The sequence below is a fragment of the Trachurus japonicus genome, chromosome 11 (assembly GCF_045865225.1).
Source record: "Trachurus japonicus isolate A0001 chromosome 11, Traja_1.0".
Lineage (NCBI taxonomy): Eukaryota > Metazoa > Chordata > Actinopteri > Carangiformes > Carangidae > Trachurus > Trachurus japonicus.
Genome location: NC_140917.1, coordinates 32,726,102 through 32,747,605, shown reverse-complemented (window position 1 = coordinate 32,747,605; position 21,504 = coordinate 32,726,102). Strand labels below are relative to the sequence as shown.

At 43.0% G+C, this 21,504-nt stretch overlaps 1 protein-coding gene across 8 annotated transcripts in view; it reads right to left on the bottom strand.

Annotated features, from left to right (window-relative positions):
• The window catches only part of phactr4a (phosphatase and actin regulator 4a), a 37,059-nt gene extending 17,157 nt beyond the window's left edge, over positions 1-19,902 (bottom strand). For 2 of the 8 annotated variants that reach the window (XM_085792309.1, XM_085792313.1), the window contains exons 1-6: positions 19,543-19,902; positions 18,133-18,229; positions 12,005-12,049; positions 1,879-2,043; positions 1,708-1,788; positions 488-1,603 (exon numbers count right to left, since the gene is read on the bottom strand). In XM_085792309.1, coding sequence (XP_085648435.1) covers positions 488-1,603; positions 1,708-1,788; positions 1,879-2,043; positions 12,005-12,017 — 1,375 coding nt within the window. In that variant the 5' untranslated portion in view covers positions 12,018-12,049; positions 18,133-18,229; positions 19,543-19,902. Of the gene's footprint in view, positions 1-487; positions 1,604-1,707; positions 1,789-1,878; positions 2,044-9,111; positions 9,372-11,517; positions 11,712-12,004; positions 12,050-18,130; positions 18,230-19,542 lie in introns of those variants that run through there. The other 6 variants (XM_085792312.1, XM_085792314.1, XM_085792310.1 and 3 more) reach the window with 5 other exon arrangements.
• Between the last annotated feature and the right edge of the window lie 1,602 nt (positions 19,903-21,504).

Here is a 21,504-nt window from a genome sequence, read left to right as displayed (position 1 = left end):
GTAGACTAGATCCTCACTGAGAAACACTGGCGCATCACGCTTCACCGAAACACAGGCAATACACTGTTGTCAAAAGTCCCTTCTCAAAATAATACACCAGTTCAAGAGTATGATAGAAAAATTACTTTCAGCTGGTCGGAAAAAAAGAGATCAAAAAGGTGAATTTAAAGGTTGGGGCCAGAGCTGGTGGGAAATTTGAACTTATAGTTCTGCTCTCCTCTTAACAGTTTGATCTCACAGACTGATGAGGCCTCTATGTTCAAGTGTTTTTGTTGAACATAACTTCAGATTTCTCATGTATAGGCTTTTAAACGGTTCATAAACTTGAATTTCAAAAGCAACACAGACTTTTTTGCGTGACAAACAAATACCAGAGCCGGAGGAATTCTATTGGTTTCTACTTCTACAGGAGCTGGACAACGATGTGCCATAGTCTGATTTGTTTCTCTCGTCCAGTGAAACCACTAGCAGTAAAATGAAGGCTTACCTGAGCGCTCCCTGAAGTCAGCAGCTGGGCTGTATCTGGGCAGGGTGCTCCTCCCGGCCTCGGAGGCGGGCCGGGTCTTCTTGGACTCCTCGGAGGAGCTCTTCTGTAGAGTAGGACGTAGGTTCACCTCGCCGGCCGGCGGCACGGCATACCGTGGGTCATCAGGCTTCTCCCTCCTGTCTTTGTCCTCCCTCTTCTCCCGTTCGTTTCTCTTGGCCCGGTCATCCCATCTGTCCCTGTCCTCTCTCCTCTCCCTGTCATCCCGCCTGTCTCTGTCATCCCTTTCGTCTCGGTCGTCTCTCCTGTCCCTCTCGGGGCGCCGATCCCTATCGTCTCTCCTGTCTCTGGGGTCCCTCCTTTCTCTGTCGTCTCGATCCCTCCTTTCTGTCTCCTCACGATCTTTACGCTCCCTCTCGTCCCGATCCCTCCTTTCCCTCTCGTCTCGATCCCTCCGCTCCCTCTCGTCCCGATCCCTCCTTTCCCTCTCGTCTCGATCCCTCCGCTCCCTCTCGTCCCGATCCCTCCGCTCCCTCTCATCCCGATCCCTCCGTTCCCTCTCGTCTCGATCTCTCCTGTCTGTCCTCTCATCTCTCCGCTCTCGGTCATCTCTCTTCTCTCGGTCATCTCTCTTCTCTCGGTCATCTCTCCAGTCCCGTCTATCTCTGTTTTCTCTGTCCTCCCTTCGCTCACCTCCTCCCTCCCTGTCGTCTCGCCGGTCCCTTCTCTCCACTTCCTCCCTGTCTTTCCTTCCTCTGTCTTCCCTGTCCTCTTTTCCTTCTCTCCTCTCCTCTCTGCGGTATCTATCGTCTTGAGCGGGCCCTCGGGGCAGAGAGCCTCTCTTATCCATATCTGAGGGCAGACGGCCTCGCTTGTCCACATCCACGGGAAGCCGTGCGTGAGAGTCCACATCCAGAGGTGCCCGGTTACTCCTGGAGGCGTCGGATGGCGCTCTGTTCCGGCGCTCGTCGCCCGGGGGCAGCCTGAGGGGATTCACCTTCATGTCCGACTCCCCCCGGGACACTCGCATCCCAGCTTCTGACACCCTGTCCACATCCATTGGCACGGGGTGCCCATTTTTTATCGGTGGGGCTTTAGAGTGGTTCACATCGTTGCTCTCTGTCCATGAAGACACAAGCAGACACAAGCACAATTTTATTTTGGTTGTTTTCTCAAAAAGAAGCCAATTCATCCATACAATATTGTTTAAAAATGGAGCTCACCGTTCTCTGGGATGTCCCTCAGAACGCCTCTGGCAATCAGCTCTTGGCGACTTTTTCTTACAGAGATTTTTCTTTCCAAAGCTAAAAGAAGAGGAAAAATGTATGAGTAAATGAAGCACAGAGTAAATTCACACATAAGTAGGAAATATAAGGACTTTGTACGCTGCATACCTATTGATGTTTCAGTGAACTTCTCGCTTGGCTTCTTCTTTCTCCATTTCCAGGGCTTGAAGATTCTTCCCATCTTGGCGAACTTGCCCTTGCGTTTGGTTGGAGGCGTTCCGCCACCAGAGTTCCCGTCTTCACCGCCGCCTGTCGTGCTGTCGACCTCATCATCTGCAGGAAAGTTACGTGGAAGAAACAACATCAGCCATGACCATGATTTCTGATTTCTGAATATTACAGATTGTGTTTTCAGAGTTTGATACCACCAACAGAGCTGTGTCGTTTGGACACCGAAACCCAACTCAGTATAAAAGCAACACCGAGACATTCTTGCTTTGGCTAAATATTACCTTTACACATTTGAGACTTTGTTTTGTCAAGCACAAACATGTTTACAAAGCTGTGGCTGAACACTAAGGGGGCAGACATCTTGTTTTAACTGTACAGTACAGCTCATTGTGTTCATGTGAAAGTTACTGATAAGTCTCTGCTACATTGTATTGACAACCCCACATATCCCCTCAGCTTATCACAGTTCTTAGCCAGCCTCTCTGACTAATCCAACACTAAAGTCTATGAACCTGTTTTTACACTTTGACACCATTACTACACTGAAACGTCAAATAATCCAACTTTTTTGTTTCCAAAAGTCAGAACATCTGATTCCTCATCAGGCTGCTTATGTCTAGGCTTCTGCTTTATTCATCTGCTGTAATTAAAGGACCAACCTCTACTAGGGCTGTCAGTTTTTAGAAAAATGAGGTTCGAACGACTATTGAATGACCCGTAATTCGTTCGGATATATTCGAATATTACCCCCGCAGCCGCAGCACACACAGTCGCGGTGTTTTATTTTGAAAATTGACCGGATACTCTCGTTGTTTCATGTTTGACTTCCTGCCCAGCTTGACACGATTGCTCGCGGCTCTCACACAAAATAGACCAGACGCTGCACGGCGCGAGCCGGCCGCGGAGGTGCACGCCGCGACACCACACCAGTGGTTAATATGGGCACAGAAAGTAAACTGGCTCCGCTTCTCGGCTGTTCGCGGCCCTTCCGCGTCCGGTGGACGTTCCGCGGCGCTATGCAGGCACCGGGCACTGCAGCCAAAGACGGCAAATAGAGTATCTTTGCTGCAGCCTGCATATCGAGCAGGTCATTACTGCTCGAATACGGACTTTCCCCCCACATTCGAACGAATATTCGAACGAATATATGTATGAAATATATGTATATATGAAATATGTCGAATATTCGAATGTCGAATAAAAAGTGACAGCCCTAACCTCTACACAAGGCTGGTCCAAATTCCTGCCTTACTATCTGCTCAGCTGTCTCAACTGTCACATGAGAGCCAGACAATAAAATATGGGCACAGTCTCTTCTGGTGTAATTTACAAGGGGGTGTGAATTAAATGTGATCTTTGGCGTGGTAGTGATAGGTATAGGCTCATAACTACTTCTCCATTTGTTACATTTCCCATCTATTCACATTATTCAAGTGATGTATCAGAAAGAGATTGAGCTGACAAAAAAACATAAGCAACAGCTATAATAGAAACTGTGAGTCAAAGACAGCAATGACTATATGTGAAAACATCTTGGGAAATGAGTTACGCGCCAGCAGTTACACAACATTGTGCAACATGGCAGCAAACGTGATCGAAGTGCAGGGAGACGGGAGGTGGGCTTAAATACCGTTTCACAATCACAACACAGGTCAGCTCATAGGAGCAATTAGAACCAGAAGTGGTAGTGTGAACTTCCATGATTGAAATCCACTGCGTCATAATGTTCATACTTGGCCTTGAGCTCTAATCTAAGGTAACTTGAGCTCAGTTAGGGGTTTCACACCGGCAGGGCTCTGTGCTGGTTCTGGTTCCCCAAGGCAATTTTGAACCGGCCGGCAGGTTCAGACCGAAAAAAACAACAGGTTAGGAACCTGAAAAGTTGGTTCTCAAGGACCAAAAAGTAGTTGGTTCTTTCCTGGGAACCATGACATAATCAGTGGGCGTGTCATATCCTGGCCTTTGAGGATTAGCAGGAAGAAGGAGAAGGCCGCCAGACTGACAACCTGGAGAAAAATAATTTGTCTTGGTCTGCTGAGGAAAGTGTTTGGTGGAGATTCGGGCATCGACAGAATTTCAAGAAAAGCTAGAAAGCAGAACAAGAAAGAACAAGTTGTATGAATTTCCCTTTGGGCCTTAATGAAGCAAAGTCATTCTTATCTTTGAACTCTGGGAAGAGATGGCCGAGGCTGGGTTCACTCCAATACCAGACCAAAAAACTGAAGAATGATTACAGAGACAGCAAAAAAGCAAAAATGTTGAGTAAGGCAGAGTAACATACTCCCACTTTGGTTCCACTTAAACTTTCATCAGAAAGCAACAAAGTTCTGAGCCTCCAGAACCAGAACCAGAACCACAGCCAGAGCCATTGAACCAGAACTGTGTCTGTGTGAAAGCACCCAGTTTTGATCAGGTCACGTCCATTACTTTACACATACAGTAATACAAGTCTGTGAAACTCTCGTCTTTGAACCCGTGCAATATTATGTGAATAGGAAGCATCCCATATCAAAAAGATGCAGCAAGAACTAGTCCAGACATCTGTTATCTCTGGGCACGTCTGCTGAAATTCCACTTTATCAGTTGGCTCAGTGGAAAGCCTCCAGCCGATTCAAACCTCTGTCACACAAGTACTGACAAGACCTGAGCTCACATCTCCCCAGTCTTGGCTTCTCTGCTTTGGCTCCATGTAAAGTCCAGAATAACAACTCAAACTCCATCCTATCTTAAAGACCTCATATTATACCTTCTCTATGCATCTACCTGTGGTTCTTGTGTTTCCAAGTGTATAGCAGGAGGTGGAGTCTTCAGCTATCAGGCTCCTCCTCTGTAGAACCAGCTCCCAGTTTGACTTCCAGAGGCAGTCATGTTGAAGATTTGGTTTGAAACGTTCCTCTTTAATAAAACTCATAACAAGGAAGGCCTCAGATAAGCCACTTCCTCCCCGTCCCCCCTTTTCTCATGTCTCAGCCCATCCGGTTAAGGCAGACAGCTTCCCAGCCTTCAGTCTGGTTCAAGTCTCTTCTCTCCACTGTTGCCAAATTCTGCTTATGGGATGTATTGGATTTCTCCATCTCTGTAAACTGACTCAGACTCAATGTGTGCTATGATTTGGCACTATATTGAAAAACAACTCTGTCAATTTTAGGATTATATTAAAGCAGAAACATGCTCCCACATGCATACAGTTGATCGGCAGCGATCCAATTATATTTGAACTTCTACTGAGTCTGAGGGTTGAAAGACAAGCTTTAATCAGGAGTGACTGGTCCCGAGTCGTCATTATTGACTGAGTTGGTTTTAGTGGAAACATAAGCTGTCTCTACTGAGGTAGAACTACATTTCCTCCTTTAAAATATACTGTATATTATATCACATTTCATACCACAGTCTACATCGCATAATTGCAGCCTGAAACCAGTGTTACATTTCTACACTGCTCATGGTCAGACCAAGTCGGCATTGTGGTAGATGGGTTGTAAAACAGGCTGATATAAAATGTAGGAATGAGAAAAAATCAAGGTAAACAGTTAATACAAAATGCCTTAGGAGATGAGACATGAGGAAAGGTGCAGGAGGAGGTGAGAACACCAGATCCCTGGTTTCCTTAACACCACAACACACTGATCCCAGGTGACAGAGCAGGGTTTGCTTTTGGATTCTGCAGGTTTGTCGCACGTGTTCCCCTGAGAGACCGAGTGTGGATTGTTACCTTTTCTAATCGCTATAAAACCTCAGGCCTAAGGATGAGTTTTTCAAGGTCACAGATAAATGTAGCCAACATTAATAGGATATTTCAATATTTTTGCAAATTCGCCCATTCCCATAATCCATACTGTCAACGCAAAAAAAGGAAGAAAGAAATGTGTGTAATGAATGGATGTGCTAAAGATGAATACATGACTATTAATCATCTGCTAGAATGTGATCAGTCACGACGATAGAAGCTGACAGTGCAGAGCTCCGTTGGTTGTGTCCATGTGAACCGCTCTATGGCTGCCACGCAATTTCCATACGGCTGAGACAAATGTAGCATGTGGACAACATCACTTGGACCACATGCAGCAGAGACAATACCAGCAGTTTTCCATACGTCACATGGAATACAGGCTGAGTTCACTCATCCAACCAGTCCACTGTCACCACTGCTTCTTTCGCCTTTTTCTTCAAGTTTCAATTCACATCCTACTTTGATTTAAGCTCGAATTTGGGAAAATAATAATTAGGGAGTCAGTGATCCATGTTTCTTCTTTAGTGTTCCCCATGTTCAATCCCTAAGCTAAAGGCCAGTGTTAAGAAGAGAATGCCAGATTAGTTGGACAGCTAATCACACAGGTTTCTAGTTTCTCTGGTTTGCCAACAGCTCTGGTCCAGACTGTCTGTGTGCCTCCTCCGGATGAGACTTTGAGACATTTTTCAATATCCAGGTGGACTGAAAGGGCGAACATTAACTCACAGGAGTGGTTTACAGTGACTTGTGGCTACGCTGACTGCTTTCTCTGAGGGGAAGAGCAGACAACAATCCCCTCCCCTGTGCATGACCATGTTTTGGTTCCCAGCGTGCAGAGGGGCGGGGCTACTCACAGACTGGTCTGTTTTTGAGAGGGAGAGGAAAAAAACAAGAAATTATCACAATTAAGAAAGTGAAACCACGTAATATTTGGCACTATTATTATTATTTTTTTTTTACTTGAAAGGTAACTGAAGAAATCAAACTGTCAAAACAGCTGCTGAAAATTTTCTTTGGGAATGACTAACCTCCACATTCATACTGAAAATATTTCATCTGTCAGAGAGCAACTGCTGACTGTGATCATCTCAACCCTGTGCAACCTCACAACCACTGTGATCAACTAGACTAGAGCACAACGAATGGACCAGCCAGTGGATTAATTACAACTTTTACAAACTATTGTGAGGTCACACAGTTGCGTTATGTATGACATGATAGAAAGATGTGTTCTCTTCAGCTTTGACCTTTAAAAGTGGCACTTTGTCTTCACACTTTGTTTCATTTATCTGGGAGCAGACAAAAATACTCTCAACAGAGAAATCATAACAAACAGCCTCTGAGCCATTGAGCTTCGTTTTCCTTTACTCATGTTGACCACTGCTGTCTACGTTTGTCATATCTGTTAAAATGAGTTGAGGCATAATAATTTATCCATTTTAATCTGTAACTATTTAGATGACTTCTTTAACATTTAGTCTTTTAAGAAAAAATACATTAAGATCATTACTGGCATTAATAGTTAATAGTAGCTTAACCACTGCCAAACACATCTAAGAGGTATTCAACCTAGAATGACCTTCAAACTGTGTTCATTAAAACGTTTCTCTGTCCACTGTGTGAAGTAAAACAGACTGCTGGATGACTGTGTGAACTCCTATGCTGACATGTGGGAGCTCACAGGTCAGTTAACTCTGGCCCTCGCAGCTATTCCCAACACATAACCCAGGCACCAGTGGAGTGTCAAATTGGGAGGGGAGGGGGTGGCAGAGGAGTGAGCAAACACTGATGTGGCCTGGCTGTGTGTGATGTGGTGACTTTGTGAAACACGACGATCTGAGAAGAAGGAGAATGGAGAATGGAGAAGACGTCGCTCCCTCACTGATGAGCTGAAAGACTCAGACTTAATACTGACACCGGCTATAGACCTGCTTTTATAAACTGACTTCTATAAATGTTCAGCTGCTCAAATTCAAAGAGCTAATAAAGCACGGGAGCTGCGCTGACCAGCTGGTGCTGCACCCCTCTGGTTATAGCCGTCCATATGACTCATGCCAATCACATGACACGCCGACACCCGCCACGCAAAATAGCTCATGGAGGGGCAAAAATACATGATGCTCTCAGAGAGGATGTCCCCACATTACGACCCTCCAGTAAAACACAAAGCAAATATTGGTCCAACAAATGAGGGAGCGAGCAGGTCATTGTCTGTGTTGAACAAACAGCAGGACGTGACCATGTTAAAGGACAATTCCAAGCAAATTCAACCTGGAGCTGTAGTTTCCTAATATTTTAGGATTCTGAAGATTTTCTTTTTAATGTCTCCTGTTTTGCAGTAGTTTAGTCTGTCCCCGGATCACCACAGCAGCGAAGAATGGGAGCGGAGCGATCTTATGCTGTTTAGATCCCACAAAACCACTTTTTTCTTTTTGGAATGAACAATATCCAGAGTTAGTCTTACTGATATGAAGACGTTGTGGCTCTGAGATAATGAAACAAACGGGAGCTTCAGACGACCTGTAAACATACTCGTCACTCGTCAACATGACACTTGCGCGAGTTCATGCAAGACTTTGTATTACAGCTCCATTCTCTGCTTTTTTGAGGTAAACAAATCCCTTGGTGTGTGTTGAAGCCATCTGATGTTGTCTGTGGAAAAAAATGCGGTTTTGAGGGATCAAACAGCTTAGCGTAAGATCGGTCTGCTCACATTCGCTGCCGTGGCGATGCGGGGACAGACAGAACTACTGTAAAACAGGAGACATTAAAAAGACAACGTTCAGAATCCTTCTTTTAGACCTAAAATATTAGGAAACTATAACCAGGTTGAATTTGCCCGGAACTGTCCTTTAAAGTCAGTGGCCTGCTTTGCACCGATGCTGGATTCCAGCAGCTGACAGCTGTATTATTAACAAGAATAGACGTTGTGCAAATACATCTTGAAACAGGGTCCAGCGAGAACAGGTTTTCACTGTTTGAACTGTTATTAGCTCAAAGTCAGGGGCTTCATGCTTCACTGTGCATCTGTTGAACACAACAAGACTCGAGTCGAGAGGCCAAGTCACTTCAGCTGAAACACTGATCCACATTATGGAGGGCCGGTGGTGCCAGTCGGTGCCTCGTACCGTCAGATGTTTCCTCCCATTGAGCCGCTCAGAGAGGCTTCCTCAGGGAGATGGATGGCCGTGTGCAGACAGAGGAGCCTGTGTGGTTTTGTATATTTCACAATCACCGCATTCCATCTGCACGCATTCTTCTCCACCTGCCTGTGCCTGCCGCACTCCAGTTTCTCCCTGCTTTAAAAACACCTTGCCGCTGCACACAAAGCCAGACACGCTCACAAAAACGTGTTGTTTCTCACGACTTAAAACTCAGTCCCAACTCCTGAGTTGTGGGGGAGCGTTTCAGAGCTGAGCCTGTGGCCCCTCCAGACTCACCCGTGTTGTGTTGAGCTGGTTGCCGGGTCACTGTCTCACTGCTGGCGTTGTGTCCCATGCTACGGCTCCTGTCCCCGCTGGCCTGCCGGGCCCTGCCTCTCCCGAGGCCCGCGGCGGGAGAGCAAAAACTAAAGCCACTTCGCTGTCCTCCACCCAGACATGGAGCTCCTGTAACCCAAGACCGTCTTGACTGCTCACTTGCGTCGCTTAGTCTCTCTCGTGTCGATAGTTTTGCCCTCCCCCCTTCCCTCCAGCCCGTGTTGCTTGCTCTCTCTCCCTCCCTCCCTTCCTTCCTCCCTTCTTTGCTCACTTTAAAACACGAGCGCTCGCTCACTCCTTAGGTCCCTCCCTTCTTGGAGCACTGACTTCATAAATAAGGTACGCCAATAAGGTAATCCTGCAGTCTTAGATGCCTTGCATTCCTGAGGGCAGATTTTTCAGGGGCAAAGTTCACAGTAGGAGAGCTTTGAGGTTTGGCCGGTCCAGCCATCAGGCCTTGAGGGATTTGTGATGCAGGGGGGGGGGGTCACAGACCGACAAAACAGCACTCCCTGAAGGGTGAGGGGGCGGGCCCTGCTGGGTGAGGTAACTGGAGAAGTGCAAGGTGAGCTGGGCCAAGGTGGAGCTGAGCGCCAGAGAAGAGGAAGTGACACGGTGAGGTGTCCTGTGACTCAGGGCTTGTCCTTTTAAACTGTCAAATTCACCTGCAAACTCATCACACTTGTGTCAGATATGAGCTGCTCTGTTTTACAGCAGGAACAGACACGAGTGCTCCTAAAACCTGAAAAACTAAGACGAAATAAAAAACTAAATAAAACTAGTCTATTCCTCAAAAATAAAAACTAATCTAAAACTGCTTCATCACTTGTTGAACAACTCACTAAACTAAACTGAAAAAAGCAATCTGAAAAACTAAATAAATATAAAAACTAATGCAACAAGCAAATATGCTTTTAATACAACCTAATTTGCCTCTATATTTAGTTTTACTGTACCTTTTTAAATCCTTTAATACCACACTGAAAAGACACAAGACTATATCTGATGTTGAAGAGTCAGACACAGCCCAGCAGGCACATGATCACAACTCTTAATCTCAGAAACATCCATGTCCATGCTGAACAGAACGGAGGCAGCCAGTCTGTGTCTGGACAGTTCTATCAGAGCAGCGTGTGATTTGATTACATGTAATCAGTATGTGGGAGTCAGATAAGCTCCTACTTCCATGTTAGAGATAAATTGGAAAGCCGGAGAGAGAGGATGTTTCCATGGTTTGTCAGACAATTTAATTTATAGAAAGTTAAAGGACAGGACGGGACATTGTAGTGGCATGTTCATGATGGATGAGGGAACAGGAGGAGATAAAATTAATGATTTTCCATTAAAATGTAGTCAAAAATAGCATGTATAGCCACAATATACTGTATGAAGTTTTATGAGGCTGAAACTCAAAACGTTAGTCAATTAGTCAAAAGGGTCAAAGAAAGAAGTTGTTAAAAAGGGTGGAAATAAGAAGGGCGTAAAGAGACCAGACCAAACTAACCACATAACTCCCTCTACAGTCCAATTACCGCTACAGCACAGTCCATCCACAGCCCTGACACAGGAATGTGAGGAACACAGGACCACGAGCCTGCCTGCTAGTCCAACAGTCCTTCAAATCACTGCTAAATAAAGAAGCAACAACTGATAACAACGTTTAACTAATGAGTCACTGTTGCACTGAAACCTGTGTCACTCTTTCCACAGAGAAGCACCAGATGGAGACAAAGGCCAAAAAAACCTGAGATCATGAAGTCGATGACTCAGAAAGATACCACTATACAGTATAATGTCATCATGAAAACATACAATAACAACACAACATGAGCCAACATGTTGCTTGGCTTGGTCCTTTCAATTCAACATATACACCTTTTACTTGAAAAGTTTACCACCTTCTCTACGTAAACAATGTCACAGCTCTTGTCAAGATTTATTTGTCTTTTTAATATTGTTAAAAAGACAATGTTAACTAATGAGTCATGGATATGGATAGATATGAATATGGATATACATAATAAAAGGACATGTGAAACATTTCAGGCAGACTTTCATTCATCTTTTTAAACGCGAGCTGAAGAGGAAGTAGGGTTTATTTTTACAGCTTGGACACTGGGCCAGGCAGGGATGAGGAGATCAGGCTTCCTTAATCTGTTCCTGCCATAAAGTTCTCATGGGGCCGTGTCCTGCTCCAGCTTCTCATCCACTACAGCAATAACTGATGATTTGGTTTCAATCGTGTCTCGCATTTCCACATATTATCAATCAACAAAGCGGACTACATTTGAAAGACGAAGCTCAAAATGTAAATTCAAATCAAATATAAATCTTCTTGTTAACACGGGAGAAAACAGGTTTACTCACAAATGCATTCAGCCTGCACAGCCATCGCTGGTATTTCCCCCACAGATATGACAAACGCACAACAACAGCAGCAGCTACAACTATAGCTAAGCCCTGGGAACAAAGATCCTCTGAGCAACGTGAGCGTGTAGGTGATACGCTGAGGCTGTCAAGTGATCGAGGTCAGCGGTGAAACGGACGAGGCCATGTGTGGCACAGTGAGCGAAACCGGCAGCTCCGCTCACCTACAGGTGTGTCCTCTGGGTGAGAGCCAATCAGATGGCAGCAGCAGAAGCAGAAGCAGCAGCAGCAGCACAGTGCGTCACAGGGCCAACCCCTCAATGGACAGCTTCATAACACAGCACTTTGCCTATTGACTCACCGCTTTCTGTCATCATGATACTACAGTTGAGATAGCAACAGTCTCACTATAGTCAGCATAAGTCATGATTTGAATTGTTTTGAATACATATTAAATTGCAGGATTGATAGAAGAGAGAGTTATTACCAGGATTTTCCATCACAATGTCCAAAACTCAGTAGTCGGCAGCTCCTGAAAAAGACCAGAACATAAATGAATTATTATGAAAGTTATACATTTACTGTAGTAGAATATCAACAATACAGCACAACACAACAGATCACGTCATTACAAAATGAGTCTGTTTAATTAAAAGACTTTTCAAAAATATTTGACTTCATTGAATTATTGGAGAATCCCAAAGAAGCTGATTTTGCACTTTAACTTTACAGGAACCAGCCAGGAAGTTATTCCACTGGCTTCAGAGTCTGGTTTACCATTATTACTGAGTAAATCAATGAATGACTCCCAGGCACTTTAGCAGATTGGATGTTCTCTGCAGCTAATGGTGGACAGGCAGAAACTGAACAAAGGCTCTGTTGTGTTAACTAAGACTAAACAGTGCATTAGCTCACACAGACTAAAAACACTCTGAATCCTGCTGCACTAAAAGGCAAAGAGACTTGTGTTATTCAGACAAAGAGGAAGTGGAAATAAAAACAGATGATTTTACACAACAGTAAAAAAAAAAAAAAAATGAAATGCACACTCGACACAAGAATTCAGCACCTTGGTTTAAATCACAGAGTCAATGGACAAGAAGGAAATATGGAGGTGCTACGTGCAGTTTGAACTGATGTGATGCTCCAAGATGAGACAAAAGCATTACATGAGCTATAAAACAATGAAACATGCAGTTGACTAGCTGTGATACAGTGAGACATTCAAGCAGTGTGTTTTTTAGGGCTGTCCCGATTATCATAATTTGATAATCGAAGCTTCACGGACATAAAATCGATCAAAATCGAAGCTTCGACGGCCGGGGGGTGCGCGATCGTAACGTAACAGAAAAACAACAGTCTCAGTACAGATCAGTGGTCGCTGTTGCTGGTGTGTTTTTTAAATTAGCGGGTTTGATTCCCGTGTCGGACATCGCGCTCGAGTTAGTGTGTCAGTCCACTGGCGCTGGGCTTATTAATAAAAAACATTGATGATTATTATTGTAGCCCATAAGTTTAACACGACATACCCCAATAATGTTGCAATTGCATGGCGCGGGGGGGGGGGGGTAAATGGTGGAGATCTGCCACAAACTGTGGCTCCATCCCTCCACAATGTTTTGGTGCAAATTGCTTTAGTGTCTCTTGTCTAATCCATCTGAAATCTTTAAGTCCATCATGACAATTTCTGCCCAAAGCTTCATTGATTATCAGTGACTACACAAAGCTCACCTGGGCGATACACTTCAAGATAGTCTTGTTGTCCGTTTACAAAAAGGAGCTCTAAGATAACAGTCAATTAAGTTATTGTGGCAATTTAACTGTGTGCTTGATGTCTCAGGTCCATGTTTTAAAGTCATGGACATGCACTTCTTAAACCAGGCTCGACTGTCTGACCTCATTTACTCTTTTAAGCAGTTAAACCTTGGTTCATTTTGTTAGTTTAATTCAAGACAGGCTTTGCACAGTAAGCTCTACCTGTCTGAGCTACATTTATGAAACAGCCCCCCGAGTATGGAGCTACACAATGTACCAACAACTGAGATATAAACTAGTTTATGAAGCCTGACTGAAGGCACTCTGCATATCACAGTAAATCACAGTCAGTCACCATAGTTAAAGGTCATGACTGCAAGTGTTTCTGCTGCCAGTTGTCTGTAAGGGGCTTTTAATTTCAAACAACAGAGAGTACTAGTGAATACAAGTCAAGATACCTGAAAGAGGGAAAGAAAGATCAGAGAGGAAGCTGTCAACTTTTAACTGGCCACAATGTTTCAAGACGGCGCTCGCACAATCTGTGTCGTCTCTCCATGCACACACAGCTTCATAGCTATTCAAATGATAACCCTGTCTGTGATTGGTCAGAGTGGGTAGGCGCGGTTATGTCCTGACGCTGACAGGGGGGAGGGACCACACGGTGATATCAGGCTGCACTTTGGAATGTCAAAAGCACCTTGGCAACACCGGTCAAACCCAACCTGTGTGACTAAACAGCACAAAGTGTGTACGCTGCAGAGTAAACAGGAGGAGCGAGGCAAATATGTGACCTTGGGATCAGACGGAGCTGACCATCCTCTCATGCTGCTTTTATAAAGGCCGACAGGTTCTCTGTGACCTCATCAATACTGAATAAAAGGCCTACAGGCTTACTCCCTGAGCTCAACTTACTGAGCTTCAATGGTGTTGGAACATCCAAACACCGTCCTCGCAAACTGCCTCAGTCCTAGTGCCAATGGGACGACTTAGGACTTTGTCAGTAATCGCCACTAATGAAAAGTTGTTATCCGACTCAAACTAGTCCATTAGCTCACATGAAAACCACCTGTGCCTTGAACCCCTCATATGCAAATCATTTGTTAGCCTTGTATTTACTCTCTGGAATCAGCTACCTGATCTGAAAAGAAATTATTTAAAAAGGATCTCAAAAAGTACCTCGTCAGTCAAACCATATCATCAAGCACAATAAGACATCTATAGTCATGTTGTTCATTTATTGCCTTGTTATTTTCATTATTGCATGCTGTGTCATCATCGTTTTTGCCTTATTCATTCATGTATGTATTTTTCCTTTCCTTCTTATAGTCACACTCAGTTGATTGTTTTTTATACTTATTTTCCGTTATCATTTAATTGTTCCTTATTTTCTTGTCTTTATTTGTAACAAATTTGGTTTTTGATTATGTTCTTCAGGGGTGGGTATGGGTTTCAGACCCCCCCTTCACACATCCCAATCATAATAATTGTTCATACTATTTTAAATGATACTGTTTGTGCAAAATAAATAAATAAAATACATTTAAAAAAAATTTACTCATTTCTATTTTGTTTGGACAGTGGCCAACCCTCTGCCTGGTCAGCTTAGTTTTAGTCCCAACTGGTTTGACAAGTCTTGGTATATAATGTACACAGAGCACAGGGGAAACAGCTGCAGGCAGGATAACATGTCTGGACTGTTCACAACTTCAAATGATCTACTGACACACTAATGTCCACCTCTCCGCTGTGCATGTTACTGCTGCATTTACTACAGCTTCAGTTCATCAATGTAACATCAACAAGAAACAGCACTCATTCAGACGAGTGCCTACTAAGTTTTGGAAAATTAAACAGTGACAAAATGTATTTAAATCTTTCCACCAACTTGTGTATTTTTCCTTCTTATATCCACTGTATAATCACTCACTATCATTTAATTGTTCCTTTTTCCCCCTTTATTTGTAACAAATCTGGTTTTTGATTTATCTTCTTCTTGCACACCCCAATCATAATAATTGTTTACATTATTTTAAATGATATGTTTATGCAAAATAAATAAATAACAATAATAAAAACTTACTTAAATACTCACTAAACATTTGTTCAATCTGTAAAAGCTCCAACTGATTTTGTCCCTTAACTTGAAGAAAAAGCTTTATCCATCCATTATTCACTGTGTCCAACCTGCCCATGACAGAGAGAAGTTGATACACACTTAAACTCACAAATAATTCACTAGATAAAGTTCAGCACTGCTGCAACCCAATTCTACTCTCAAATAACCTCCCAGTGCACCAGGCTGCAGCTCTGAAGGGCCACAATTATGTGGTGCAGGTTGGCAGCAGAGCAAACACAGAGGTGAGTCGATGTGCAGCGCTTCGTGAGTACAGTACACACACACAAGACAGAGCAGCTGAGTCCGGCCGTCTCCACATAAACGTGTACAAACCGCTCCTGCAGTTATCTTACAGAGTAACCAAAGGTTAGAGAGGTCAACAGCCTGGAGTTTACTTTATGTCCAGTTTTTGGGTTTCTAGGCATTAGAGAGACGACAACTTTGGGAGCAGTCAGCAAAATGGCAGCTGGATTTTCAGGTTTAGTAACAGGATCCAGCAGCTGTAGCTCGTCACTTTCACAAGACAGCGAGCGTACACCTTTCTGTTTCCTATGTAGGTGAGGCTTCAGCCCCGTCTACACAATAAGGCTGCAATACCTTGACTAATGTGTGAACTATGTGGGACAGTGTCTTTGTATTCATGCTGCTGTGAGCTTGTACATTTAACCTACCACAATGACATTTCAGTGTGAATACATTCTTAAAATGTCATGTCATTGTGATATGTTAAATGCTAGTTATTAGTTGTTGTTTTTCATACATGTAAAGAAAAAGATGATATGGGGAGGAAAACATTATCAAACAGGACAAGGAAACGTACAAGTCCAAAGAAAACATCAATACATTGAAGAGTGAACAAAACAAAACAAAAATTTACTTTAAAAAAAAGATACCTAAATACTTATAATAATCATAATACTGAAAATAAATCATAATACATGCCTGAAAAGGAGTACAAAGATGTACAAAGATACTAATACAATTACATTGGAACATTACTTTACCACTTAACAACTGAGCCAATCAAAATCAGATCAGACAGTTTTGCATTAATATTTCACTGAATGGCTTCAACCTCCATGTTTCAGCTATAATTCTGTGGTTCCAAAACATTAGTAACCGTTTTAAAACAAACCTTAATTTATTAAATGGTTTTAATTCACTTTAACAAACTCTCTTCACACTTTCCACCATAAAATTTTGATCAAGACTTTAGAAGATGACTGAGCGCATGTTATTTTAACCAATTCTTGAACATCAAATTCCTTGTTAGTGAGCCTTGGCAACTGAGCTGCAATTGACTGTCATAAATCAAAGCTCACTCTGGGAAGCCACAGAAAAGATTGCAGCACTGTCGGCTTGTGTCTTGCTAATTGGATAAGCTTACTGCCAGACATGTTGCTTGTCATCGAAATAAAAAAACACATAGAAAATGAATCTCATAGAAAACAGCAACCGAGTGCAACCACAGGCTGCAAATTAAGTATTCTTTCACAGAAATATAAAATCAACCCAAGACCGTTTGTAGTTATTTTTGCAAAACAAACTGTGAACCAAACTTGTTAATGCTCATTTTTATGGATTAACAGATCAACTCAGTTTTATCCAAAAAGTTTCTATGCTGCCACAGCAAAGCAAAAACAACTTCTAAGTTGCGGCATTATAAATAATAATGGCAAAGCTGCTCCAGATTCTCACTCTTTTTTAAAGTCGGTGTTTCAAAACCAAATCAGCTGCGTACTATGCACTGCATGATGGTCCATACACAATTCCTGTGTGTTCAGTGTAAGGTCCCAATTAGCTCATTAAGAACTCCCAGTTCATCGGATAAAGAGACCAAAGCTCGGCCAAGCTGAGAGGAGTACAATCAGCCATTGTGCCAAGTTTCATTCTGCAGACTTAGCAATCCCTAAATAAAGAGGCAGGCTGGAGTTTGTTTGGGAGTGAGCTACACAGATCTCAATGAGCCACTGTCAACAGTTTGCTGTAAACGCTACACACACACACACATCTGATTAAGACACACAACACCCAGACAACTTCAACTGAACATGTGTCTGTTTTCCTTTCCTATTCTAACAATCACAGAAGTTCATTACTTCAAACTATTTTTTTTCCCAAAATGAATATTGACTTTAAAGATTGAACTACAGAGGCTACAAAAAGCAGTTTTATAACTATTCAACTTGCATCCAGATTCACATACCTGTTTCACCAAAGACTAAAGCTCTTGCGCTATACTCATAACTGTCACGCAAATTGACCTCTTCTGCTACAAATTACCTGTCTGATAAAGAGTTAATTAAATTCCAAACAAGATTAGATAACTAGAGAATGCATTTCCTGGAGGAAATACGGGTGAATGCTGAAAGCTGGAAGCTGAATGAGCTGAATAATTTGTTGAAACAATGCTGAATTAAGTGAAGAAACTGCTGAAGCAATCTTGAAGAGATGAAACAATATCTGAAGAGTAAAACCAAAACATGTAAGAGCCAGTGTTGCATGAAAATTGTTGAAGATTAGTATCAAGAAATGGAACGGCTTAAGTCTATTCAAACATATTCAAAACTGACAAATGAAATTGACCTCTTCTGCTACAAATTACCTGTCTGATAAAGAGTTAATTAAATTCCAAACAAGATAATTATATACTATTTTAATGCTGCAAGACAAATCAATGCCAGTCCCCTGCAACATGCCCCAGCATCGTCACTCCCTCAAGCTCATTCCACGTTGCTACACACCTTTGAAGTTATTCAGATCGGGCCAAAATCCGCCACCATCCCTTCAGCTGGGTACAAGAGGGGAAATCCTTGTGAAGATGCAACAATCCACAATTATCTGTAGACAGAGCACAATAACTTGAATGACCTGGTTTACAATGCCTATCTAGAACAAATACAATAAGCTGCAGCTCCTTTTGTTTTCCTGGCTCTTCCAACAGTCTGTGCTGCCCTATAGGGCGTATTAACTGCTTTTCAGGCCGCACTAAAAGCTCAGGATGCCTGTTAGAACAAGTAGACGGGCCTGTTCATGGAATGCAGAGGAATGTTTCACGGAGAGTAAAGTTGCTTCAAATAATTTCCACCTGAAGACTCCCTTGAGTCACTGTAATGTAACGCTACAGTTGCCATGTAAAGGTCTCAGGGCTCAGTAATGCCTCATAGGCAAATGTAGTAATGAGTTGAGGAATTAAACGATATATTTTATTTTATATATCAATATACAACAGTGGCATCTGGCATGCAAAGGTTTGGGAAACTCTGGTTAAGGTTAAAGTTGAAGAGGAAGCAATATCAGTGTATTATTATTGTTTTTTACAGTTTCAGAGTGAAAAAGGGAAACAAAGCAGACGCCTGCAAAAGAATGGGAATCCCAAGAGACTTGAGCTCTCAGATAACTTTGGCCAAGGTATCAGACAATCTATTTACTATTTACACGCTGTGATAGTTTCCAAAGGGGGAGGGTGCTACTAGGTACTAACTATGCAGGGTGGCTAAACCCTTTTCCTTTTCTGTCAGTTTGAAAATGTAAAAGATGAAAATTAAAATATAAAAAATATATATTGTTTAAAATGTAAAGGGACTTTGCCATCTGTAACTGTATGCATTTTGGAGATAATTTAATTTTCCACTTGCTGAACTGTTCAAATCAACAGACTTTTTGACCAGAGGGTCCCAAACTTTTGTATATTAAAAATAAACAGTGAGGTAACAAAAATGATTTTGATAAAGGGCATTTTCTATTCTCTGGCATCGTCCTTTTACTAACAATACGTTAAATGGACTCTGAGCAGCCAACAACAGGTAGGTAGCCTACATAAAGACAACTGAGGTGACAGTGTGAAGTCAGGTAACGTTATACTGTAACATACTATCAACAGTGCCGTATGTTACACTGTGTTTTCTCTCTTCCTGTCTAATTTGCCCAACCAAAAGCAGGTTCGTGAGCTAAACATAGACACGCATTATAAACAGTGCTGGCATAAGGCTAATCCTTGGCTGTTGCTAGCTAAAGTAGAGTCAGCAACAGGTGGCTAACTGTCCCCGTACTGTAGCATTAGCTTCGTTAGCTACGGTTAATTAACGTTAGCTCACTCTGGTCGTCTCCTGGTCAAACAAGCCGACGTAGTGAGGCGAACACAGGCCACTTACCTTTGATTTTAACCGCTGAACTTGTGAGTGAGTGTATCCAAAAGGAAGGAGACGTGTTTCCACCGTGTCTCGTTGACCCCTGATTACTTTTGACACTTGTCGCTGCTGTCCATCACCGGGAGAGACCAAGGCGGAACTAGCTTCAGTATCCACCTTCTGACCCGAATAAAGTCATAAAAAGTTACTTTCTGACGCAGGCGGAAAGGACAACGCAAACAAGCAGAGCCCCAATTGTACACAAAACGCCCAAAGCCCGGTTAAATACTCAATTTTAAACTTTTTCTCAGCACTTTTCTGTCAAAAGGTGTTGCACATTAACTCGGTGGGAAGATTAAATACTCTGACGCATGCGCAGTTCCCTATCAGAGTGGTTTGCTCCCCCACCAGAAAAAAATCTGAACACACACAAACCGCAGGTACCACGTGACCACGTGAGCTCGCTCAATGACATGCATGAAGCAAAACCATTTGTTGGTTAAGGTTGGGCACAGATTGTGGTGTGGTCTCTTGTGTCACAAGTAGAAAAGAGGAAAGAGTGGTTATACTGTATGATTAACAGGCAGGGCAAGCAGTGCAATCAGGCTTTATTGAAATGACCTGTTCAAGTGATCTTCAATGATTTAATTTGTGATATATTTGAAGAAGTATATGAGATAATAGTCTTGTTGTGGTTCTATCATCTTCTCATGTTATTCTATTTTATATTATGATGATATACTGAAAAATATTATGATATAGTAATAGGATGATATACAGTATGACTATTTCAGTGATCTTTTTTGGCAGATTTCTTTTTTTCTCAGTTCACACAAATGCTTACCTGTGACAAATAAAACCCTTGCACATAGGCCTACACGTTACAATACAGAAAGAACCATTTAGAAAATATGTCCTAAAAAAAGAGTATATTTCCATCAATCTGTATTCAGTTAGATGGTATACATTACCACAGCCTTTCTCAAAGTGGGTGCCGCGGCACCCTGGGGTGCCGTCTGACTGCGTCAGGGGTGCCGTGAAAAAAACTTCTGACATTTCATAGAATACATTCTTTTTACATATAGGCCTATGCAAAGGGGCCGTGTCCACCGGACGCCCTTTTAACCCGCCCTCGGCGGAAAAAAAGCTCTCGGGTCGGGGCTTCTCTTTTTTTGTCGCGGCGCTCAGAGCGCTCAGAGTTGAAATAATCAACTTTTGGAACAGCGCCGCACTTATCAAGCGGCTCGGACGTGAGGCGGCTCGTTTCAGCAGCGTTCAGAGAGAGAGAGGGAAAGGGAGGGAGAGAGAGAGAGAGACCGCTCCGTGGACACAGTCGTTGGTCACGGGCGCTCAGAGCAGCAGGGGCCGTGTCCACCGGACACAGGACGCTATGAAAAAAATGCGTCGTACAGACAGGCACACATCACGAGTCACACCCCCTCCTCTCTCCAGTGGATCTGTGTCCGCTCTGTTCCGACTCCGGTGCGTTTGATGTATAAAAACACTCTGCAGTGACACGGTAGAAACTCTCTGATTGAGAGAGTCAGAACGGAGCGGAGACGCCGGTGGATTCATTTGAGCGCGTGCTTGCGCGCTGCGCGCATGTAGACCTTTCTCTCTTCCTCTCACATTGCGGATTATTGTGTGCGTGTGCGTGTGTGTGCATATGTAGGCTACAGAGGCACCTATGCACCCTGCATTTACAGTTTGTATTATGCTCTGTTAAATAATACTGTCTCATCTAAATAAACAGGACATTTACATTTAGGCTATGCAGTGTTATTTTGAATTACATTTTACACAGGGGTGCCCTGAGATTTTATTCACTTTTGAAAGGTGCCCTGACTGAAAAAAGTTTGAGAAACGCTGCATTACCATATCGCTCTCTCTCTACTGCTGTAATTTGACTGGTCAGTTGTCCCAGGGTGTAAATGCAGCTCTGGAAATTCTGTTGAGTCCAATTTATTTGCATTTGACTGCAGCAAA